The sequence below is a fragment of the Esox lucius genome, chromosome 2 (genome assembly GCF_011004845.1).
Source record: "Esox lucius isolate fEsoLuc1 chromosome 2, fEsoLuc1.pri, whole genome shotgun sequence".
Classification (NCBI taxonomy): domain Eukaryota; kingdom Metazoa; phylum Chordata; class Actinopteri; order Esociformes; family Esocidae; genus Esox; species Esox lucius.
In genome coordinates, this window is record NC_047570.1 from 14,157,213 (window position 1) to 14,180,000 (window position 22,788).

The 22,788-nt window shown below is 39.1% G+C and overlaps 3 protein-coding genes across 7 annotated transcripts in view; 2 read left to right on the forward strand and 1 right to left on the reverse strand.

The window, feature by feature from the left end:
* Positions 1-4,262, forward strand: part of nptnb (neuroplastin b) — a 43,845-nt gene extending 39,583 nt beyond the window's left edge. For 2 of the 5 annotated variants that reach the window (XM_020055942.3, XM_034296861.1), the window contains 3 exons: positions 2,636-2,657; positions 2,762-2,838; positions 3,214-4,262. In XM_020055942.3, the coding sequence (XP_019911501.1) occupies positions 2,636-2,657; positions 2,762-2,822 (83 nt within the window). In that variant the 3' untranslated portion in view covers positions 2,823-2,838; positions 3,214-4,262. Of the gene's footprint in view, positions 1-2,635; positions 2,658-2,761; positions 2,839-3,182 lie in introns of all 5 variants that reach the window. The other 3 variants (XM_020055934.3, XM_010878937.4, XM_010878944.5) reach the window with 2 other exon arrangements.
* A 33-nt stretch (positions 4,263-4,295) lies between these two features.
* On the reverse strand, positions 4,296-18,674 carry rec114 (REC114 meiotic recombination protein). Its single transcript, XM_020055955.3, has 6 exons — positions 18,593-18,674; positions 18,277-18,369; positions 8,100-8,183; positions 5,477-5,659; positions 4,957-5,016; positions 4,296-4,647 (listed from the first exon to the last, which is right to left on the reverse strand). The coding sequence occupies exons 2-6, from the start codon at positions 18,367-18,369 to the stop codon at positions 4,483-4,485; spliced, it is 585 nt and encodes a 194-aa protein (XP_019911514.1). The 5' UTR covers positions 18,593-18,674; the 3' UTR covers positions 4,296-4,482.
* Positions 18,675-21,980: 3,306 nt separating this feature from the next.
* hcn4 (hyperpolarization activated cyclic nucleotide-gated potassium channel 4) overlaps positions 21,981-22,788 on the forward strand; it is an 83,581-nt gene continuing 82,773 nt past the window's right edge. The window contains exon 1 of the mRNA XM_013138110.4: positions 21,981-22,663. Within this exon, the coding sequence (XP_012993564.4) occupies positions 21,981-22,663 (683 nt within the window). The remainder of the gene's footprint in view (positions 22,664-22,788) is intronic.

Here is a 22,788-nt window from a genome sequence, read left to right on the forward strand (position 1 = left end):
TGATGACCCCTGGCCATGGAAAGGGCCTACAACGGGCATTTGAGCGTTTTGGACCTTGGAGAATTGGAAGGTCGCCTGGTCCGATGAGTCCCGTTTTCTTTGACATCACCTCGACAGCCGTGTATGTGTGCGCCGTTTACCTGGGGAAGCGATGGCACCAGAATGCACTGTGGGAAGACGAAAAGCCGGTGGAGGGTGTGTGATGCTCTGGGCAATATTCTGCTGGGAAAACCTGGGTCCAGGCATTCATGTGGATGTCAATTTGACACGTGCCACTAATTGTGCATCTACGGGATGTGCTGGACCAACTAAACCGATCCATTAGGGCTCCAACTCACAGGACTTGAAGGATCTGCTGCTATTGTCTTGGTGCCTGATACCACAAGAGTCCTTCAGGGGTCCTGTAGAGTCCAAGTCTCGTTTTGGCGGCATGTGGAGGACGAACAGCATATTAGGCAGGTGGTCATAATTTTATGACTCATCAGTGTATATGGTAAACTGGTACATTTTCTCAATTATTGCTAGCTTGCATTAATAGCAACCAAGCAGTTTGACATGTATTTCCTAGATTTCATTAAATTATAGGAAGGACATGGCAATCAGCCTACTGAAATGCACTGATGCATCTTGTTTATTACTGTATTCATTTCACAAGTCTTTTGATAAATAGTCTTACATTTTACATTTTAATCATTAACTCATGCTCTTATCAAGAGTGACGTACCTCAGTTAGTACATTCGAAATTCAATTCATCTGTGGAGTTCTTTTATAAAAGATAGAGCAGACAATTGTGGGAAAAAAAGGGTTGTCCTAGCTTCAAGGGGAATCTGGCTCCACCATTGGGGTGCCAGCACAGAGAAGAGCTTTGACTGGGATGAGTGGGAGCTAAATCACTTAAACCGCCCCACACAGTTGAGGAGATAATGTACTATAGTGCGTGCTATATATGCACCAAGGTATTATACTGTAGATCAAAAAACTAGATTGTGGGAGGAAATTATCCCTACTGCTATTTCTGTCTAAATTGTGTATAATATCACCCTATGATTGTTTCAGCATTAAATAGGATGTGAGAACAGTTGTTGCCCTGCCGTATAGTACAAGCGAAAGGTATGCAGATTCAATAATAAGTAAAGCATTCTCAGAACGGCTTTGACAAACTCCTCCTGTAGGCAAGGCCTCTGGTATGGCTAGGGTTTTTCAACAGGAAAGAATGGTAGAGGAAGATAGATACACAGGGGGAGGGGTAGATTACTGTAGATTATATCAGCTATGGTCATGGTCATAACAAACGAAAGACAGATGCAGCACACACTGCCAACTCTAAAATATCCTTTTAGCATCCACTCTCCGTTCTGTGTGTGTACATTATGACTTCTATCTTCACAATGGCCAAGTTAGGCATTACCATCAACACTGATAATGCACTTCTAAAAGCTCTGAAACAACCATTGACATATTCTTGTCAAGATTACAATTTATTACCATCCTCTACCATCTGAGATCATTAAGGAACAAGGAGGAACACATCAACCCAATGGTGTATACAGAATGAATTTCTGAATTGACACATAATATCCAGGCTATCCTAGTAATCAACACTGTAAAAGTCTGCGTTTTTGTTTGTTTCGCAGTGTCCTTAACTGAATCACATCTTCACACATATTGTCTTTACCCAACTGAATAACTGTTTCCCCAGGCATTAGCTGCTAGTGAACTCAGGTGGTAGTGTAGGGGAGGAGCAATGTGGCGGTTGGACACACACTAACAGACTGTCTTACATGCAGCCATGTTGTCCTGTCTCACATCGTGACCACCACACCTGCTCCATGGTACAGCCAAAGGCATGCTCCTGCTCCCTGGGCCGGTAAACATAATGCAGTTCAGAATAGGAACGCTGATCCAGGATCAGGTCCCTGTCAATACAATCAGCTAATCTAAACAGCTTAACAGATCCTGTATCAGCACTCCAGCTCTGAGATGCATCCTGAATACAGGCAACAGATCTCTGGCTGCATGCAACTGAATACACTCCATGTTTACTACAGGGACCTACTGTGTGGTCAAAAACAGATGCCACTGTGGCTATCTGAACTAACTAACTAAACACTCCAGTGTTAAATAATGATGTTCACACATACTGCATGCATGCTACTGTGTAAATCCACTATACATAACACATTGCTCCTACTATAGAGTGCAGGTCAAGCCTGCATACACAATTCTGAACATTTATTGTCCGATTTAGTCAAGTAAGAAATGCAGACTTACAGACCTCAAACCGTCAACTATATTCCTATAACTATATTGTGTAATGGCAACTGGAAATAGAAAACAACCCATGCAAAAGAGCTGTACAATGGGGTCCATTAAGGGAACTAGAAGAAAACATGAACACTGAAAATGTTAACATCTGTTGCAAATTTGCTGTATTTCAAACTGACTTGATGAGACTGCATTTTAAACTGTAATCATCATGTAACAATGATGTCATTTAATCCAATTAATATTTCATTACAGTCAAGATTTGAAAATGTGGGGGCGCTGTGCTGGACACTATTCAGCGGATGACCATGTGTTCTAATATTCCCTTGTTGTGTGCTCTTTCCCATGTTCTCTCCTCTGGTGACCAAGATGATGAGCCAGCCGCACCAACGTAAGTATCTCAGAGATTTTCAGGACTGCTGAGACCAAAATAAATATTTTTTTTTTATATAAAAATTTCCCCAGGGGTCTGACTAAACTCATTTTTTTCACCAGGAAAACAAATTCGACAAACAACCACAAAAACAAAAATGTGCGCCAGAGGAATACAAACTGAGAAGCTACTTATTGAAGTGAGTTTTTTGGGTTGTAGAAAATACATTACTCATTGCAGTGAGTATTCTCTTCCTTATAAAATAAGTTACTTGTTACAGTGAGTATTCTGGGCCTTATAAAAGAAATGATACTTTGCACTGAATATTCAGGGTTATTGCATTGAGTATCATATAAGAAGTTATTGCATTGAGTATTCTGGGCCTTATAAAAGACATTACTTGTTGCTGTGAGATTTCTAGGTTTTATGCAAAATTTTCATAGACATTTGACAGTAAAGAATGCATTAAGTTATAAATACTGTAGGCACGTGAGGTGTACAAGGGATACTAACCCTTTCTCTTCCTGATCATTATACATACAGATGACTAACAGCATATCTTGACCATATGAAGGTATCTGAAGAAGGAGCTCCAGGCAATTTTTGATGAAGCTCATCTCGTCTTTTATGAGAAAAACAATAACAGCGTAACACTGGCAGAAAAGAACAAGATGGCTGTCTTAAGCATGCCTTATTCAGTCTTACATGAAGAGTCCTGGACAGAGAGACATCTATTTCCATCATTAAAGGTGTGCACATTTTTTATTGTGTGCGGTCTGATGTCTCTTAATTATTTTATCATGTCCTCGAACCAGAGGTGATCCTTTTTGTATTACATATCATGTAAAATGCATGCAAGATTATTACGCAATAGGATGCTCAGAATATCATTTTTTGTTGTTTTCCCTCATGTCTGTGTGGCTATTTTCTGTTCAAATGAAATATGTTTTTTATGAAGTCATCCTGAACTGAAAAATACTGTTATATTCTTAAATAACTTTGTACAGCTGATTCATTGTCATTAAACTATATTTGATTTAGTGAGAGGAAGGTCCACTCTTAACTGCCATTATAGTCAAAATGTAATGCAATGTCAGTATTTACTTGAGAATGGTTACAGAAAAATATTAATATATATCTATCAAGTTATAAATGAAGTTACATTTAAGTGTATTTATTTACAATTTTCAGAGTAACTTAGATGTCTTGTACATGTTGCGGTATGAGTGTTCAAATGATAGCAAATACTGTATGTAAAGAAAAAAAACAGCAATTTTATATTTCCCAACTTAATTCATTTTTATTTTTCTGAAATTGTACAGCATGGCTATTACCCTATGCAAAATGTATTCATATATAGATATATTGGAGGCAGTTTGTTTTTCTCAGTGAAGCTTTAATATTGTGGGATCACTTGGAAGCTGGTATAGCAAAATGCACTGCTGTAGCTGCATGACTCCTCTCTATAAATACAGTGTATCCATGTGTGTTGCAGTGCAAATGGACCTACATTAGGGTGGGAATGGAAGGAGCTACGGAATCTCTTGCCACGATAAACATTTGAGACCAATGACATATGAGACCAATACTTTTTTTTTTGAAAATAAAAGTCTCCGAAATACATTTGATGTTTCCATTGAAAATCCTTTTTGAGAAATTGAACAACTGTGCCGGTTTAAAGGCAGAACGATGACCTCATGTTGGAGCACACATTACACAATCGCCAGCATGTACAACAACCCAACCCCCAACTCTCCCAGAAGCCAACTTGGCCCACATGTGTAGCGTGTGTACTGCATTGACCTCTCTCAATGTGGATTCTGTAAAGCTGAGCTTCAGCCCCTCAGTCCTGAAGCGCCCTCGTCAGCTCCCCTTCCACCTCCTCTACCCAGGCAGGGAAACTGGGGTCCAACAGACACAGGCGAAGGAAAGGCTCCAGCTCCCCAGGACGCAGAGTACTGTGGCGGTACATCAGAGGCAAGGAGAGAGCATGCTCGCCCAGGAAGTGCTGAGGTAAAACAGGTAGAACAGGGATTATTTTGTATAGAATTCAATCCATGGTATCAGCCAACTCTATGTGCACTGTTTTTAATCATTGCACTGGCTCGATTGAGCCCTAGTAGACTTAGTAGAGGTACAATAATAACTAGAGCCCATATGGTGTGGGTTACATTCAGACTGACTCACTGGGTCATAGCAGTAATCATCATTCTGAATGTTAAACGGCATTAACTTCCCCTGTATAGATTTGATGTTTTGTCTGTCAGGACTTGTTAACTATATATTTAATCACTGTGTTATGTCAATGGCAGCCTACCTGTGTAAGGCGTGCGATGGATAAGGAGCCCTGGACAATCTCAGGTCCAGTTTTCACAGCCTGCCCAGCATGACGAAAGGGGAAAAATAAATGTTGCAGATTACTATTGGAAGAACATACCGGGCAACACAAGCTTATCTAGCTGCATTTAACCCTCATCATTTATTTAGACTTCCATCAGTCATAACTGCACTTGATATTTATTGTTGTTGGCTTTTTTATAGTCATGGTATAAAACAAATATTGTCCCACGTTTTACAACATATTGCACCTTATGATGAATTCACAAAATCCGTCTCAACCCAGTTGGTTCCAGTGCCACCCAGAATGAAACAACACCAGTATGTTTCATGCTTGTAGATGGCACCATCTTGTGGGTGACTCTTACTGTAACAACAGCAACTCTCCCTTTTAATGTACCATTTTGACTATTATGAAGACAAACCTTGTTAGACTTGAGAACCTCAACACTGTTGTGAAGCGACACGCAGAGTGGCAAGCGCGCAGGGTTACTGAGTACCTGTAGGTCCAGTGTGGCGGCCTGGGTGGTGGGTTGACTGGGTGGGGGTTGGGCTGGTGCTAGGCCCCTCTTTGTGGTGACCGGCAGGTACTCCTTCAGTCGGAGAACTGCACTGCCACACTCCTCCAGGGCCTCAGCCTTGCTGCTGCCATCAAACTGCATCCTCACCAGACGACTCTCGCCCTGCAGGCCCATTATCATGACTAGATAGGCTGTGTGCATTTCTCCTACTTTACACATCAATAATGAAGAATATGCATGTGTAAAATGGACCTGTGTTTTGCATAACCCACTCCCCCTGAGACACCTTCAGAAGAGTGGGGTCATGGCCAGGGAGCAGACATTATTGACAGTGATCATGGAGCAATTAGGGTTAATTGAGAATATGCAAAATTTTCATGAATGCGATTTTTGGACTGACTGTCTTAAGAGTGCAGCTCTCTGTCTCAGACAGCTGGAGTAGAGGCACGGTAGAAGGCTCTCACTGAAGAGCTAGAGAAAACTTGGTGGAATTAAGAAAATCTTCAAAATGTGAAATCTGAATAGGTGAAAAAAAATACACGACTGGTAAAACTCCAATGAGTTGGCATATTCATACCATGTGATATATTTCAGTCACAGGTTCCCAAATGCACCTTTCTGAAATGCCCACCAAGATGACTAAATAGCAAACTTTGGGCTTTGAAAAATAGGGACATGCTATGTGTTTTATAAACACCAAAATCCTGAATTAATTATTGTAAGGTGACTTTTGCCTTTATGTTGGAACATGTTTAAAAAAAGATATATATATAAATAAACTGAAAAATATTCTTGGTTGTCCACAAGATGTAAAAGTAAACGGGAAGCATCGGACCAGATGTTCTTATTCCACCACTCCAAGACTACATGGCCCCATACGCAACAGGGTCAGATGCACTGTGTGTTGTGACATTTCTCCCATAACCATTTTCTGCTCTTGTGCATCGAAGAGCCTTGGGCCCCCAACTCCCTGCCGCCAGTCTGTGGTTGGTCGGGAGCACCCCACAAGCCTTGACATTTCAGAGATGCTCTGATCCAGCCACCTGGCCATAACAATTTGGCCCTTGTCAAAGTCGCTCAGGTCTTTACTCCTGCCCAATTATCCTGCATCCAACACGTTGACTACAATAACTGAATGTTCGGTTACCATGTAATCTACCCAGGCCATGTGCCCTTATTAGGAGATGATCAACATTATTCGCTTCATCTATGAGTGGTCATAATGATTTGGCTCATCGGTGTGTGTAATGTACCACAATCAATGGAGGTTCTCCAATGTGTTTTCACTGACAGAACATTTGTTTTTCTACTGATGGACATAAATTTGGGGAGAGCAATGTAACCAGATGATTCTGCAATCGAGCTACCTTGAACCAGCTCTCCTTGAGGGATTTGGCTACATAGCAAGCAAGCAAGCAAGTGTATTTATATAGCACAATTCATATATCGAAGCAATTCAATGTGCTTTACAAAGAAAAATATATGAAAGTACAATAACGTAAAAAGAAATACTTAAATGAAAACATCAAAACAAATGAATACATCATACTAATAAAAAATACAATAAGAAAACATAAAGATTAAAAATGGGATAAAAACATAGGAAGCTATAAGGTTAAACAATGTGGTTAAGTTTAAGTGCTCAGTCATAGGCACTTGAGAAGTATTTTTAACCTGGATTTAAAAATGGATACGTTTGGGGCACGTCTAAGATCTTCTGGTAGTTTATTCCAGTTTTGTACAGCATATGTGCTAAACGCAGCTTCTCCATGTTTAGGTTAGAATCTAGGCACATTTGTAGATATTTGTTGCTATTCCCCTTAATAGAGACTCCAACAATGAGGAGGGAAAATTAAGTGATTCCATTTTGTTATAAAAACTAACTTAGCTTCTTTTGTAATTTCTAAGGACTGAGGCATTCTTGACCTGAAGTTGCAAGCTTGACATTCCATTTCCAATTCATCACCGTGGAACTTACCTACAACACTTACTTAGTGTAGATTTTACTCCCAAGTCAAGCCCTTGGTAGAACATGGGCAGCCAGAGTACCGCTCACAACTGGCTGGTTGTGCCAAGACTGCACAAAATGCATCATGTCAAGCCTCAGATCCCCTTAATCCAGGCCATTTAATTACCAATTACACTGTTGTCTCAGCACAGCCAGCCCTGCCAAACATCCGCTCCAGCACACACATGTCTATGTGTAATCTGGCTATGGTAAATAAAGCTACCACAATACAATTGCTTGTGTGCTTGTGTTGACTTCCATATAATAAACATAATAATAGGTGTACTAGAGACTGTGATTACCTACTGTAGAATGTTTGTGTTGACTTGTTTAATAACATTAGGTTCAATATAATAAACATAATAATAGGTATACTACTGACTGGGATTATCTAGTTTAAAATACTTGCTTTGACTTGTTTAATAACATTAGGTTCCATATAATAAACATAATAATTGGTATGTTACAAACTGTAGTATGTACTCTAGCTACTATAAAAATGTGATTAGAATGCTAGAGGGGAGATCCAAGGGGAACTAACAACAAACTTTTTAAAGATAACTGCCAGTGACAGTGGTCACACTTGCAACCCACCTTAACAGTAAGACGTAAAAACAGAGTATCTGAATGTTGCTGAGCTTTGAGGAAGCTTGGAGCGTCAAGCAAGGAAAAGCCATCCTGGAAAAAAAACAGTCAGACAGACAAACAATAGTAAACACTTTTAACTAATTGCAGGGAACATTATTCTAAGTAATGGTCTGTCTTTAATTAAAATATACCATGGGACCTGGCTAACATAATATATGCAGATAATACACCCTGGATAGAAAATATATCTGCTCACTGTATATATATCAACAATGCTTTGGTGATTACGACTTATTTCCAACCCTTTATTTTATTCCATTTATTAAGTCTTGACTAGGCTACTTGTTGATTGCATTTGGCTGGACACCAAAACAGCCTTCATTGAGAGGAAAGGGGGCTACGCCTAGTTTTAAATCAAATAAAGCAAAATGGGAACATATATTTCTAAATACAACACATACAGACACCAAAAAAACATTCCTCTTGTTCCATGCATATATGGGCTTTGTGCATCACGGCTGGAAATCATTTCTGCATTGTCAAAATTCATGCTATAAACAACATTTCCAATAAAACCAGGATATGACTCTTCTTTAATAGTTCCATCAGCACTGCCTGAAATTAAGACTTTGAACACATCTCAAGTATTTCCACTCTTTTCATCTAAGAGCAAGCAAGCTGATATACGACAGGTTAAATACCAAAGCTCAACAGTTTTAAAAAAGCAGAGCACTGGTTTAAACAGTTCGAAATTGCCAATTAAAGTGCAGTACACATTAAGGGCGTCTTTAATGGCAGATGAAAACAGAACCCGTCAACAAGCAGTAAAAACATCTCTCCTTTTGGTTAGCAAGATAAATCTAAATTAAGCTGAGATGCTTAATTACACCTGCAGGGGGCTGTGTTGACTCAGAAACTCCTTTCAGCTGCTGTAACCAGTAGCACGCAATCTACACATCTTTGAAAAAACACAACTGCTCATTGTCTTTTTGTAACTAAATAAACAACAGAGGTTGGAGGCTAAATAAAGTTGTGCTGATATTAGTTTCATAAGAATCAGTCTTTTGAGTATACATTGGTCATTGATTATGCTAAAAGCAATATTTTTTTTGGTGCCATACATGAATCAGCACTTATCTAACCAATTGAAAAATGACATTACTCTGAACACGCTATCAAGTAATGTTTGACACCGTACATTAAGCTAATCATAAACAAAAGTCCATCAAAGTTTAGAATCTATTAACACTACCCTGTTCAATATATATATATATATATATATATTTCAAATATGGCACAGTAAATATAATAAACATTTTGCCCAATTAATCTTTTTAAAATATTTGTGCAATACAAATACAACCAATTTGTATTTATAATATTTATGCAATATAACCTTCAAAAGTATTTTACATGTATTTGTTATTGGGACTAATCTACTATATACAATTGATATACAATAGTCATAAGATGGATCATTTAGCAATTGATATGGAATTCTAACCAATGTAATTATGTAAGAAAAAATTTAATATAATAATTGCTATAGTATAAAGCATTTGCACATCGCTAAATAAAATGAACAAGGGGTCTCTAAAAAGCCCCCTTCCTGATTCCTTATTTTTGTGCATGTTTGTCACACTTAAATGTGTCAGATCATCAAACACATTTTAATATAAGTCAAAGATAACACAAGTAAACACAAAATGCAGTTTTGAAATGAAGGTTGTTATTATTAAGGGAAAACAAAATCCAAACCTACATGCCCCCCCCCCCCTATTATTTCTTGAAAAATAATAAAAAATAAGTAAGAAAAGTGAGTGTCCACTCTCTTTCAAAAATAAAAAAGATTATGTTTCCTGTGTGTTACATGACAGCATTAAGTCAAAATCTGTAAAACAGCAGTACAGTATCATAAAAAATCAAAATACTAGACATAAACAAAAACAATACTTTTCTTTACTGTAATTCCATGTTCATTCAATGTGCAAATGCAAAAATAGTACATAACATTAAACGTTCTTCAGTGTTTTCTTTTGCATACATTCGATATTTAATCTCTTCAAAACAACCCAGAAATACCAAAAATCTTATAACATTTAAAGGTGGGCAAGATTTGGATTAAATCATTTGTTCACATGCTTCGTCAGATCAGTTAATCAGAATTGATCTTCTGGCAAAACAAGGGTAGATATAAGGCATAAGTCAATTATGATTTCTGCACAATTTGATCTAGAAGATTTCATCCAAACAACCAATACTGTAGCCAAATTATTGAATATACCTTCATAACTATTGACCGTGTTGTTAATCCAGCACCAGTCAGGGCCATCTGCTGCAGACTGTGAAAGGTACTTAACCTATTTCAATCACAAAACTGCTAATATTAGATTTGATAAACCATACTCTGCCCCATATTGAAGTTCCTGACCCCTGTCTAAACATATTTAACTCTTTTACTCCAATTGTTTTAGAAGACTTTTTAGGTATCCCATCTCATTTAAAACCCTCCTTTTGCCCTCTAGACATTATACCACCCAGACTGCTTAAAGAGGTTATTGGAACAGTATGCCCTGAACTACTCTCCATTATAAACAGTTCACTATGCACAGATTGTGTCCCTGACTATTTTAAATCAGCATGTGTTCAGCCTCCTCTTAAAGAAAAAAAATCTTGACACCTCAGGCCAATTTCTAAGCTGCCCTTCTTATATTTATTTAAAAAAAAGTTTACAGGTGGTGGAACCATTTTATTTTTGAGAAATTCCAGCCAGGCTTATTCGTCAGAAACACAGTACTGAAACTGCTCTTGTTAAGGTTACATCTGACTTGTTGTTAAATGCTGACTCTGCAAAATGTTCAATTTTGTTATTACTGCATCATAGTGCAGACTTTGAAATTGGGTTGGGATCTCAGGGATTGCAGTAGATTGTTTCAAATCGTATCTGTTAAATAAAGCGTTTGTAGTGTCCATTAACAATTATATGTCTCCCACTGTGCCTGTCATATGCACTGTCCCGCAGGGTTCCATCCTGTTTTCTCTGTATAAGCTTCCATTATGTAGTATAATTTGTAGCATGACATTTATTTTCATTGTTATGCAAAAGATATGCAGCTGTATTTGTCGGTTAAGCCAAATGACTTGACCAAGTTGTGTGTTCTGCATAATTGACTGGAAGACGTTACAAACTGGATGTCTAATAATTTTCTTCAGTTAAACACTGATAAAAGTTTTATTGGCCCCCCATCTACAGTGGGGAGAACAAGTATTTGATACACTGCCGATTTTGCAGGTTTTCCTACTTACAAAGCATGTAGAGGTCTGTAATTTTTATCATAGGTACACTTCAACTGCAAGAGACAGAATCTAAAACAAAAATCCAGAAAATCACATTGTATAATTAATTAATTTGCATTTTATTGCATGACATAAGTATTACTGTTAGTTTTTCTTTAAGAAGCCCTCCTGTTCTCCACTCATTACCTGTATTAACTGCACCTGTTTGAACTCTTTACCTGTATAAAAGACACCTGTCCACACACTCAATCAAACAGACACCAACCTCTCCACAATGGCCAAGACCAGAAAGCTGTGTAAGGAAATCAGGGATAAAATTGTAGACCTGCACAAGGCTGGGATGGGCTACAAGACAATAAGCAAGCAGCTTGTTGAGAAGGCAACAACTGTGGGCGCAATTATTAGAAAATGGAAGAAGTTCAAGATGATGGTCAATCTCCCTCGGTCTGGGGCTCCATGCAAGATCTCACCTCGTGGGGCATCAATGATCATGAGGAAGGTGAGGGATCAGCCCAGAACTACACAGCAGGACCTGGTCAATGACATGAAGAGAGCTGGGACCACAGTCTCAAAGAAAACCATTAATAAAAATCCTGCAGTGCACGCAAGGTCCCCCTGCTCAAGCCAGGGCATGTCCAGGCCCATCTGAAATTGCCAATGACCATCTGGATGATCCAGAGGAGGAATGGGAGAAGGTAATGTGGTCTGATGAGAAAGAAATAGAGCTTTTTGCTCTAAACTCCACTCGCCGTGTTTGGAGGAAGAAGAAGGATGAGTACAATCCCAAGAACATCATCCCAACTGTGAAGCATGGAGGTGGAAACATCATTCTTTGGGGATTATTTTCTGCAAAGGGGACAGGACGACTGCACCGTATTGAGGTGGAGGATGGATGGGGCCATGTGTCGCAATATCTTGGCCAACAACCTCCTTCCAAAATCCCTGCTGCAGTGTGTGCAAACCTGGTCAAGAACTACAGGAAACGTATGATCTCTGTAATTGCAAACAAAGGTTTCTGTACCAAATATTAAGTTCTGCTTTTCTGAGGTATCAAATACTTATGTCATGCAATAAAATGCAAATTAATTACTTAAAACTCATACAATGTGATTTTCTAGATTTTTGTTTTAGATTCTGTCACTCACAGTTGAAGAGCACCTATGATAAAAATTACAGACTTCTACATGCTTTGTAAGTGGGAAAACCAGCAAAATCGGCAGTGTATCAAATATTTGTTCTCCCCACTGTATTTTGGATGAAGTTCGGTTGGCACTAGGATCGCTGGGCAAGAAATATTGTGCCTGTGGCCATAAATTTGGGAGTTTTCTTTGATCCAGACATACAATTTGAATATAACACAAAAAAACTGGTGCAGACATACTTTTACCGACTTAGAAATATTGCCAAAATCCTTTTGAGGACACTGAGAAAATTATACATACTTTTATTTCATCTTGCCTAGACTACTGTAATGCTTTGTTTACATGCCTCAACAATAATTCCCTAGGTAAACTCCAGGTTGTACAGAATACAGCTGCAATACTTCTTAGAAGGACTAAATCAAGGTCTCATATAACCCCAGTGTTGGCAGCACTACATTGGTTACTTGTAATATTCAGAGTAGATTTTAAAATGGTACTTGTCACTTTTAAGGCACTACATGGTCTGGCACCTGATTACTTTAGTGACATGCTATACCCATACTGCACTGATAGGCCTCTCAGATCAGCTGTTAAAGGACTTCTGGCTGTCCCAGAGTTTAGACTGAAAACTATCTGGAACCGGGCCTTTGCTATACGAGCCCCAAGACTCTGGAACAGCCCACCACAGAATGTCAGAGATGCTACGTCAATGCATTCTTTGAAATCTTACCCAAAAACAAATTTTTATAAAATGGCTTTTACAAATAGTTTATCATTGTGGTTTTATATTTTGTTTAATAATAAAATAGTTCTTCCTTTATTTTTTTAAATAATATATATGTTTATTTTTTGTTATTATTTTAATGTATTTCTATATCTATTTGTGTTGTGTGTAAAGCACTTTTTGTAATTGTACTCGAAAAGCTCTATACAAATAAATTAATTATCATTATTATAAAATATAAACTACACTGCCCCTATTTAAGTTCATCCTTAAAGAAAGCAAGACAACTTAAGCCACAGAAAATACACTATTCTATAACAATGACAAACACACTAACTAGATATCCGATTCTAACACCTAGCTCGTAGCATGGTAAGTTACTGTTTTATTTTTTGTTACCAGTTGCCAGTTGGTTTTCACAAAAACATATGCAAATAATGGAATTAAGATTAAAACATCCAAGCTGTCCAAAGACACTTGGCAGTCTGATTTCAAAATTACCTCAGCAGAATAACCCAGGCTATTGTAAGGGATGAGATTTAATCAAAATGTTTAGCTCTCCAGATAGACAACAGTGTTTTATAGTTTTATAACGTAGCAGTTATTCTACTTGCCTTGAACAAGACAAAAATGTAAGGAAATGGTAGAACAATGGAACCAAAGACCCATATCCTTCTATTTAGAGTTACATGGGCTAGAAAAAATGCTGCCAGTAATTTGAGGGCCAAAACCCCGATACAATGGACCAACTTAGGAACTACTGCACTTACTAAATTCCAAGTCGACATTTGTCCATACTTTACAGAAAAACAAAAAAACATATTTGCCACGTGGCCTCGAAATCTGTGCTCTTTGCAAAGCTCAAATGAGGCCTGATGATGCTTTGCCTTTTCTGGATTTGTTTCTTGACACCGCCCCAAAGAGGCCAGATTTGTGGAGCGTTAGTGATATTGTGGTCACATACACACATTGACCAGTCCTTGCCATAAAGGCCCAAAGCTTCTTTAAAGTTGCCATTGGTTTATTTGATTATTACTGGTTTATTATTATTGGTTTATTACTGATCAGTATCCTCCTTCCCCGGTATTCCACTTTTTGGGGGGCAGCCTAATCAATGCAAGGGTGGTGCCATACACTTTCCATTTCCCAGTAATGGTCTTAACTCTGCTCCAAGGGATGGACAAAGCCTTAGATTTTTTTATATCCATCCCCTGACTTCTGCCTTTCCACAAAAGATGTTTCGAAAGTAACTTTATGCCCATAGTGAATTGCACAACTAAGCAGTGGAGTCCTCTATGACCAACTGCTTTTATTCAGAGTCACTAGAATTGATCACAGATGGAAGCCAATCAGCTTGATTTCTGATCTGGAAGGTAGTTAGTTATACCTCAGCAAGTGTGCAATTCTAAGAGGGGTGTTCACTTCCAAATAGGGTATTTTACTGTTTTAATTTTAATATATCTTAAAGTAAAACACAAAAAAATCACTTGGATATTGTGTGTAAATACAAGAAAAGACTGATTTCATGTGTTTTCATTTCAGACTGTAAGGTATAAATGTTTTAAGTGATTTTGAACAGAAATACCAAGGCCTGGTTAGTTGCCAAAATCAGGTTAAAAGATTGCATTAACTAGAATTCCAATCCTCCCTCCTTTTGAATTCTAAAAAAAGCTGGATGATAGTGATTCAGAAACAATTTGTTCTATTTGGCCTATGCTTTTTACAGACTTGAATGTCCAGAGTCCTTTTTAAAGTGCTCCTGTAACGTGCAAGGGTGAGTTCAACAGCGGAAAAAGAAAACAACTAAAAATTAAGCCAAACTAAGGAATCTTTATATAATGTAAAAGGCGAACAAACACACAAAACACATAGCTGAAGGCAAACAATAATCCACAGTGCATATACACATGAGCTACTCAAATAGTGTCCTTGGTGATTAGTAACAAGGAACAGGTGTGCCGGAGTGGGGTGCGTTCAGAACGACTGCCAGTGTGACAGACCGGTGGTTAGTTGCACACTGGCGAGGCAGAACACGGGAGGGGAGTCTCTGGAGTGGTGATGTTACAGCTACTGGCTCCTACTGCAATCATTCAGTACTAGCAGTGGCGATTTTAGCTATAGGTTAAGTGGACAGCCACCCAGAGTGGCATCTTGCCGGGGGTGGGACAGGCGCCCACACATTTTATCAGGCGCCCACACACCGATATTTGCGCGATCGGTTTTCGATCGCTCATTTGCGCATCACATATGATATCATGCCACCTTGTCTGAGTGGGTGCCTCTGATTCTAGTTAGTGAGCTAGGCAGAGCACTGCCTCGGAAGATCTCACACAGATGTATGAGATGGGGAGGGGGGCGGGGGCAGGTTGTCTCCACACTGGAAGCCCGAGGTAGAGGGAGCAGGGGGAATTTACCTCTAACTTTGTGCAGTACTAATGGAATTAGTTAAGTCTGTCACACTACAAAATGCTTACTAAACAAACCACAATTTATTCATAATACTGTGAATATATAGTGTTACACAGACATACTGTTGTATTTTTTTCAGGTTTGTATGAAGTCGTTAAAAATAAAACCAGTCTGCACACCACCAAGGTGACTTGGTTTAGTCTTGACTCTTGGTTGACAGTGTGTGGGGACGGGTAATATATTGATGCTCGAGTGCCAAATCATCAGAAATGGATAAGAAGAGGTCTAAGCCATCAAGTACCCAGTTTGAGAAAAAGAGGAAAGAAGAAGAGGAGAAATGCAAAAAAGATTAAGGTCTGTCATTTCTTTAATATTTTGCATTTAATCTTATGAAATAGACTAGTTATAACATGTATGTTTGTTAGTCTTTGTTGTTATGTTGCTTGCGATCCTATTACACGTAGGGCAACTATATTCTGTTTTCTGTGCAACTAGCCTACATAAGATTGGATATAATTTCACAGTATCATCATGATAATGTGTGTAGCCTGCAGCAAAACGATTACAACCTAACTAGCACATTATTGACTCGGTTAACTTTCACTGAGGTGACATTATAAAGGTTTTCTGTTATAGTATTGACTAGGCCCTGAGCTCAGTAAGGGGAATTTCCAATGTTGTAGGCTAACCTATAAGACATCTATATTACGCTGGTATTTTTGTATCTTTTGTGATATATTGACTCTTTTGGGTTTTCGTATGCCTTGAAATAGCTTAGATTTTCCACATTAGAAAATGTGGGTGAGAGGTTTGGAGCGCTGTCAACCTTCCAAAGTCTCTCAAATGAGTAGCAGATAGAACAATGTGAGGCCCTTTGTTTGACTGCACTATAAAGAACACTCAGACTTGGATGTCAGAGAGCTTGCACAGGAACTTAAGAACTTGCCTGACTTGCCATCGAAGACCATGACCCTGCTTGACAACTTGCCTGACTTGCCATCGATGACCATGACCCTGCTTGAGAACTTGCTTGACTTGCCATCGGAGACCATGACCCTGCTTGAGAACTTGTCTGACTTACCATCGATGACCATGACCCTGCTTGAGAACTTGCCTGACTTGCCATCGAAGACAATGACCCTGCTTGAGAACTTGCCTGACTTGCCATCGATGACCATGACCCTGCTTGAGAACTTGCCTGACTTGCCATCGATGACCATGACCCTGCTTGAGAACTTGCCTGACTTGCCATCGATGACCATGACCCTGCTTGAGAACTTGCCTGACTTGCCATCGATGACCATGACCCTGCTTGAGAACTTGCCTGACTTGCCATCGAAGACCATGACCCTGCTTGAGAACTTGCCTGACTTGCCATCAAAAACCATGACCCTGCTTGAGAACTTGTATGTATGTATGTATTATTATATCCTCATTTTTCATTATTCTGTCAGGTCTTTGTACACTGTATGCTTGAAATATTGCATATACTAAAAAACTTGTCTTTCCTTGTCAGCAACTCATGATGTCCCTATCTGTGTTCAGGGGCAGTAATGAATGGAATGTCAGCTAAGCAAGGCCCCCAGTCTCCATCTATGTGTGGAAGACTAGGCCTTGGGCCCAGCAGAAACCACTAGATGTCTCCCTTCTGGGGGTTAGACTTAATAGCAGCAGGGGGGCTCCTGTTTCTTGTTTTCAACAGATGAACAGGACTCTAGTGCCTTATTGGGGGTAGCTATGTTAACCAAATGCCCAATATAGTTATTGTCCAGATTGATATACATCAGCCTTTGACCAGGTTGTCTGAGCAACCAACATTCTATGATTTTCTATGCCTCCTGGAGCCAGCAGTGTGCAACCTTGCATTTTCTAGGCTACCTCACGGTGGCAACTATTTCTTATATGTGCATTCTGCAGATATTAATTCTGTCACCTATACCATTGAAACAGAATATAAGCTTGAACCTAGTAAATGTTAACTCGCAATTGTCAGGACAGTACTCTGTTGGTCTCTGTCCTTGTACTCTTTCTTATTTTGATGATTGTTCCTGTGGATCCACGAAATGAAACTTGAAATAATCAGCTGTTATACAAATGACTGAGACGTTTTTTTCATGAATAAATCGTGAACATTTTCCATTTTCCACAGTATTCATGAGAATTGAGGTAAAAAACATTAATATATCAATGACTACTATCCCATTTTCTCAAAGGGTACTTGTGTCCTGACCTGAATTGGTGCACAAGGGATGCACCAATATATATCTTCCTGCAATCTGTATTGGATGATTACAGGCAAAAAACAACACTCAATAATCAGTATTGCCGAATGCTTTAAAATAGCATATTATTTCCAACCGATTATGCTTTCGTCTGAATGGGTGTCCAATCTGCTCCTGCAATTTGTTATTACATAATTTTTCTTGAGTCATGAGTCAGTTTTTACAGCCACACCAGTCTGTGATCATACGTTGCTAAAACAGGTACAGTCAATAGTAGAATAAATCATAAGCATTCCATTATGCAATATCTAAGAACGTTCATGTTAAAATATCTGTACTTACAAGTTATATATTCAGTACATACTATAACGACAATTCAAATCACATACCAAAAGTTCCTGGCCTAGGGACACCAGCATGTGACCGGATTCCACAATAGTGAGCAACAAATCACCTGCGTTTTCACTGCTTGGCTCAGACATCTATAGTAAAGATTGAAGTCAGATTTCAATACATTTCCAGCTAGCCAATTCACACATTACAATTTCAGTAAACATGTTGGCCTATAACTATCGTTAACACTTAAGACAAAGTTGTGTGCTAACTAGTTCAACTGTGTATTTTTGGTTAGCCTAGCTCTAGCAGAGCATCTACTGTAGCTACACTTCAACACATTGTACACATAAAGAACTAGTAACTTGTCACCTTCCACTGATTGCTTCCGACTTTTTTGGAACCAGGCACAAAACGTCCAAATAGTTTTAGTTTCCATGACGATTTATGAATGTTTGACATTTGTAAAAAAAAATATATATAATAATAATATAATAATATATATAGCTAATATAATATAGCTATAATAATCTAAAACGAGTTAACTGACTGCTAGCTAAACTCGTAGTCGATGTGATCGCGGGAAAATCGGCAGTTCCTGACCTCGTGCGTCACACATATTATTATTTTTTTATGTAAATGACAAATTTCGCAGCGTGAAGCAAAATGATTCAAAAGTCTAAATCAAACAAGCAAGTTGCCCTGTCTAAATAACGCCAATGTTAGATGTTTCATTCATAAGAGTGCAGGACATTCAACATATGCCTACTGCTGAAGTTCGGAAAAATGGCGGCGGCATCAAACGGAGGTGGACAGGATATGATATAGTGCTGAAAGCAATTTCACAGACGCAATTACGCTGTCCTTAGATTTGCCTGGAGCCAAATCCTCCAAGTCACCATGCACACCTGCAATCTGTATATGAAGAGTTTATTTAAATCAGGGTTTGACTTTGAAGAAATGTGTAATAGTCATAATCTTCTTTCCGGAACACTAGGCAAAAAGGAACTACAACTTATTAGTTATTATATTTTTATTAAATTACAATGATCCTTGTTAAATCAATCTTTCTACTAAGGTCAGTTTTGTGATGTGTGTTAGAAACAAAAGACCACGAAACGTAGTGATGTTTTTGCTTCGTTTCTATGTTATTTTGAGATGTAGTTATGGCCTTATCAAGGAGGGAAAAAAACATTCATGGCCTAAATTTCAATTTTTCTATTCACATTCTAAAAAGAGACATTGAAAGTTAGGCTGCTTTTAAGGAAACAATAATTTCACAGTCTTTTTATTAGGCTTTAAAATGTCTGTGTTGGGTTGTCCGGATGGAAAGATAGCTTTTAAGGGTAGACTACCATTAATAAGGACGTTATACATATAATTATTTACAAACAGCAGCAGTTTCATGGCATGACAGAATAATAGTGAGAATGCCTGTTTCTGTGTTCATTCTTCCCTGAAATGATTTTAATTGTCCACCATACTTTTGAGGACTGGAGAGTGAAATGTTCTCTCCATTAAAAACTAATTTCCACTATTGAGTGCAAAGAGAAATAGACTCATTTTATAGAGGCCTTGGTGTTTTTATTACTGTACCCAGATCAAGATTATTATAATATTGTCATTTAGTTGATTATATACTTACACGCTGTGTTAAATAATGTGGTATTTATTGCATGGCCTTTGAATTGAGTTTCTATTATGATCTGGTCAGCCAACTATTAGCTCTGTCCAAACCAGGTGACCCATCCCTGTAGTGTGTAGCCTATTGGACAATTGGACAAACAAAATATATTCCTGCAGAATTATTAGTTTTTTATATATCGGAACCATAACCGACTGATCCTTGTGCACCAACAGATTATCAGATATGAATACAATCAAGTACTGGCCTTCATGTAAAGACACAATCTCATTAAAATAAAATAAAACACTTTAGTGACTGCGGAGCACTGCTGTTTGGACTGGGACCTTAACCAACCAGCCACTAGGACAAATTAGTGGTATAGCATTGCCTAGCCTGTCAAATCCCAGACTTGTTTACTTGAGTGGCCTTCGCAGTTCCCAGACTTAAAATTGTTTAGTGTAGAACTGGCTGTTTGCAGTGTGAATGTACCGCAATCCTATTTGCGCCAACTGGGTGATGCCATTGTGTCAGTATAGGCAAACATCCCTGGAACCTTCCCAACACCATACCCTGAAACATTCTGTCTGGTCTCGAAGGAATGGGGTCCGACACAGTACTAAAAGGGTGTACCTACAGTAATGAACTATACACAGAGTACATAGAAATTATTGCAATCCCTTGATTTGGTTGCTTAAAATATATGTTTGTGTATAATGATTAATGCATTCTTGTTTGGAAGTGTTAGATTAAATAATATTTTTCGAAATACCTCAGTAGTGCCTTCAAGATGAAGATTACTCATCATTTAGGTCTGACTAACGATGAGGCTGTTCCCCCAAAATTTTAATCTTTGTGGCACCTGTAACACAAGGGGTGAATAAGGCTTTGAGCCCTCTGCCATCTCCTCTCTAGGTACATGACTCAGAGGAATGCTTATGCCAGACATTCATTGTAACAAGGTAGTTGGCTTGAGCTAGAATACTGTCCCAGTCTGTTCCTGTTGCATGCCATGAGACTGGTTTAGCCCTCAAAGCTAAAGCCTAGCTCTACTGGCGATTGTCACTTCTGCAACAAAACAGAAGTATACCCTACATGCCTGTGTTTGGCCAGACAAATTACACATAGTATCTAAAGCTTTATGTAAATATCATCCTGCAGTTATTATGAGATTTATGTGTTTAAAGCAACATTACTTTCCCCAACAATATTTAATGGAAATACATTTGAGAACTTACTTGCCTATTGTACATATCGAACTAGCAAAACAACCTTTATTTCAAATTAATTTTGAAGAAACGTAGACGTGTTTGATCGGTTATTTTGGATTAGTGGCCGTGTTCCTTATTATACCACCCTTGCTATCATATCCTTTAACCTGATCAACAAAATACGTAATGAGGAATGTCATGGGCTACTTGCCTAAATCATATTTGGACACACGTAGTCTGAAATGGCTTAAAACATTCCCCATTTTATATAACCTAAAACGATTTGAAAGGCGTTTTAAGAATATTAGGAGAGCTAACCATTCAATAAGGAGTCCAAATTGGGATGAGCTAATTTACCGTTCTCCTTTGTCAAACCAATACATACATGAATATTCAGACACTAGAAGGCTTGGGATGACATTATATGTCAGAGGGTCATCGCGCTTCTGTTAATGTAGCCTGTGATACGTTATACGATTGAATTTCCCTATTTATTTTTGACAGACAACTAACAAGAATTTGGAGGAAAATATTGAGCATTTCTCCTCACGCTCTTCATGACCTCTTCATCTCCTCTCTGTCTGTCGGCACGTCCCTCACATGTCATGCTAAGGTGGCTATTCCCACATCGCAAGCGCACGGGGTGTTACGGTGAACTGGGTTGTAAAAGCAGCGCGAGAAGGCAATGCAAAGTGTCAGGTAATGATCAAGAGAGGAGCCTCTTCCTGTATTTGCACCAGCAGAACCACAGCAGCCCGTGTCATGAGTATCAGTGTAATGCTTTCAGGGTTTGAGATTAGCTCCAGACTGGTCGCTTTCACTCACAGATAGGGAGCTGTGGGGTTCGTGGCAATAATTCCTAATAATAACCGCCCTATTCTGGACATCTATCGAAATAGAAATATTGTTTCGTCTCAATGCCATAATGGACAGGTTGCACTCCTCCATGCGTAAAAGATTGTACAGTTTGCCACAGCATATTGGACAGAAAGCTTCAATCATGGGCGAAGGAGAAGACGGCGACAAGGACACCCGGAGGAAGAGCATCAGGATGAAGCCCTTGCCATCGCCAACCTCCGGAGGAAGCTGCAAAGGCGTCGGGGAGACCAGGAGTGGGGACACGATGATCATGGAGACGGACATTGGGAGACCAATGAAGACCAGCTCAAACGGAGATTGTCGGAGATTTCGAGGTAGTCTCTCCTCCATCACTAGTCGGCATGTGCACGACTCAGACTCAGCGGAGGAGAGGCGCCTCATCACCGAGGGCGATGTCACTCCGAGTGAGGAGAGCCCTCCCGGAGCTATTGGCGGCGGGGCGGACACAGGTGCGCCAGGCGCCAGCGATGGTGGTGCTAGTGGTGTCCAACATGCTTCTCTTGATCAGGAATCAGGCTTCATAAAGTTGGATGACATTGATCATATTTCGCCGGACGATGAGAGATTGTACCAGGCAGGATTCATTCACAGGCAGTTTGGGGCAATGCTGCAACCGGGAGTCAATAAGTTCTCCCTAAGGATGTTTGGGAGCGAAAAGGCGGTGGAACGGGAACAAGAGCGGGTAAAATCCGCAGGATTTTGGATAATTCATCCGTACAGTGATTTCAGGTAAGCTAATGATCCATTGCGCTGTGGCCATACATAAGAGAGTCATGATAAAGTACATAGGCTGGATGCGTTTATCTCATTATCAAGCTCAATACCTCATGCAGTCATTGTAGGGTATTGATGAT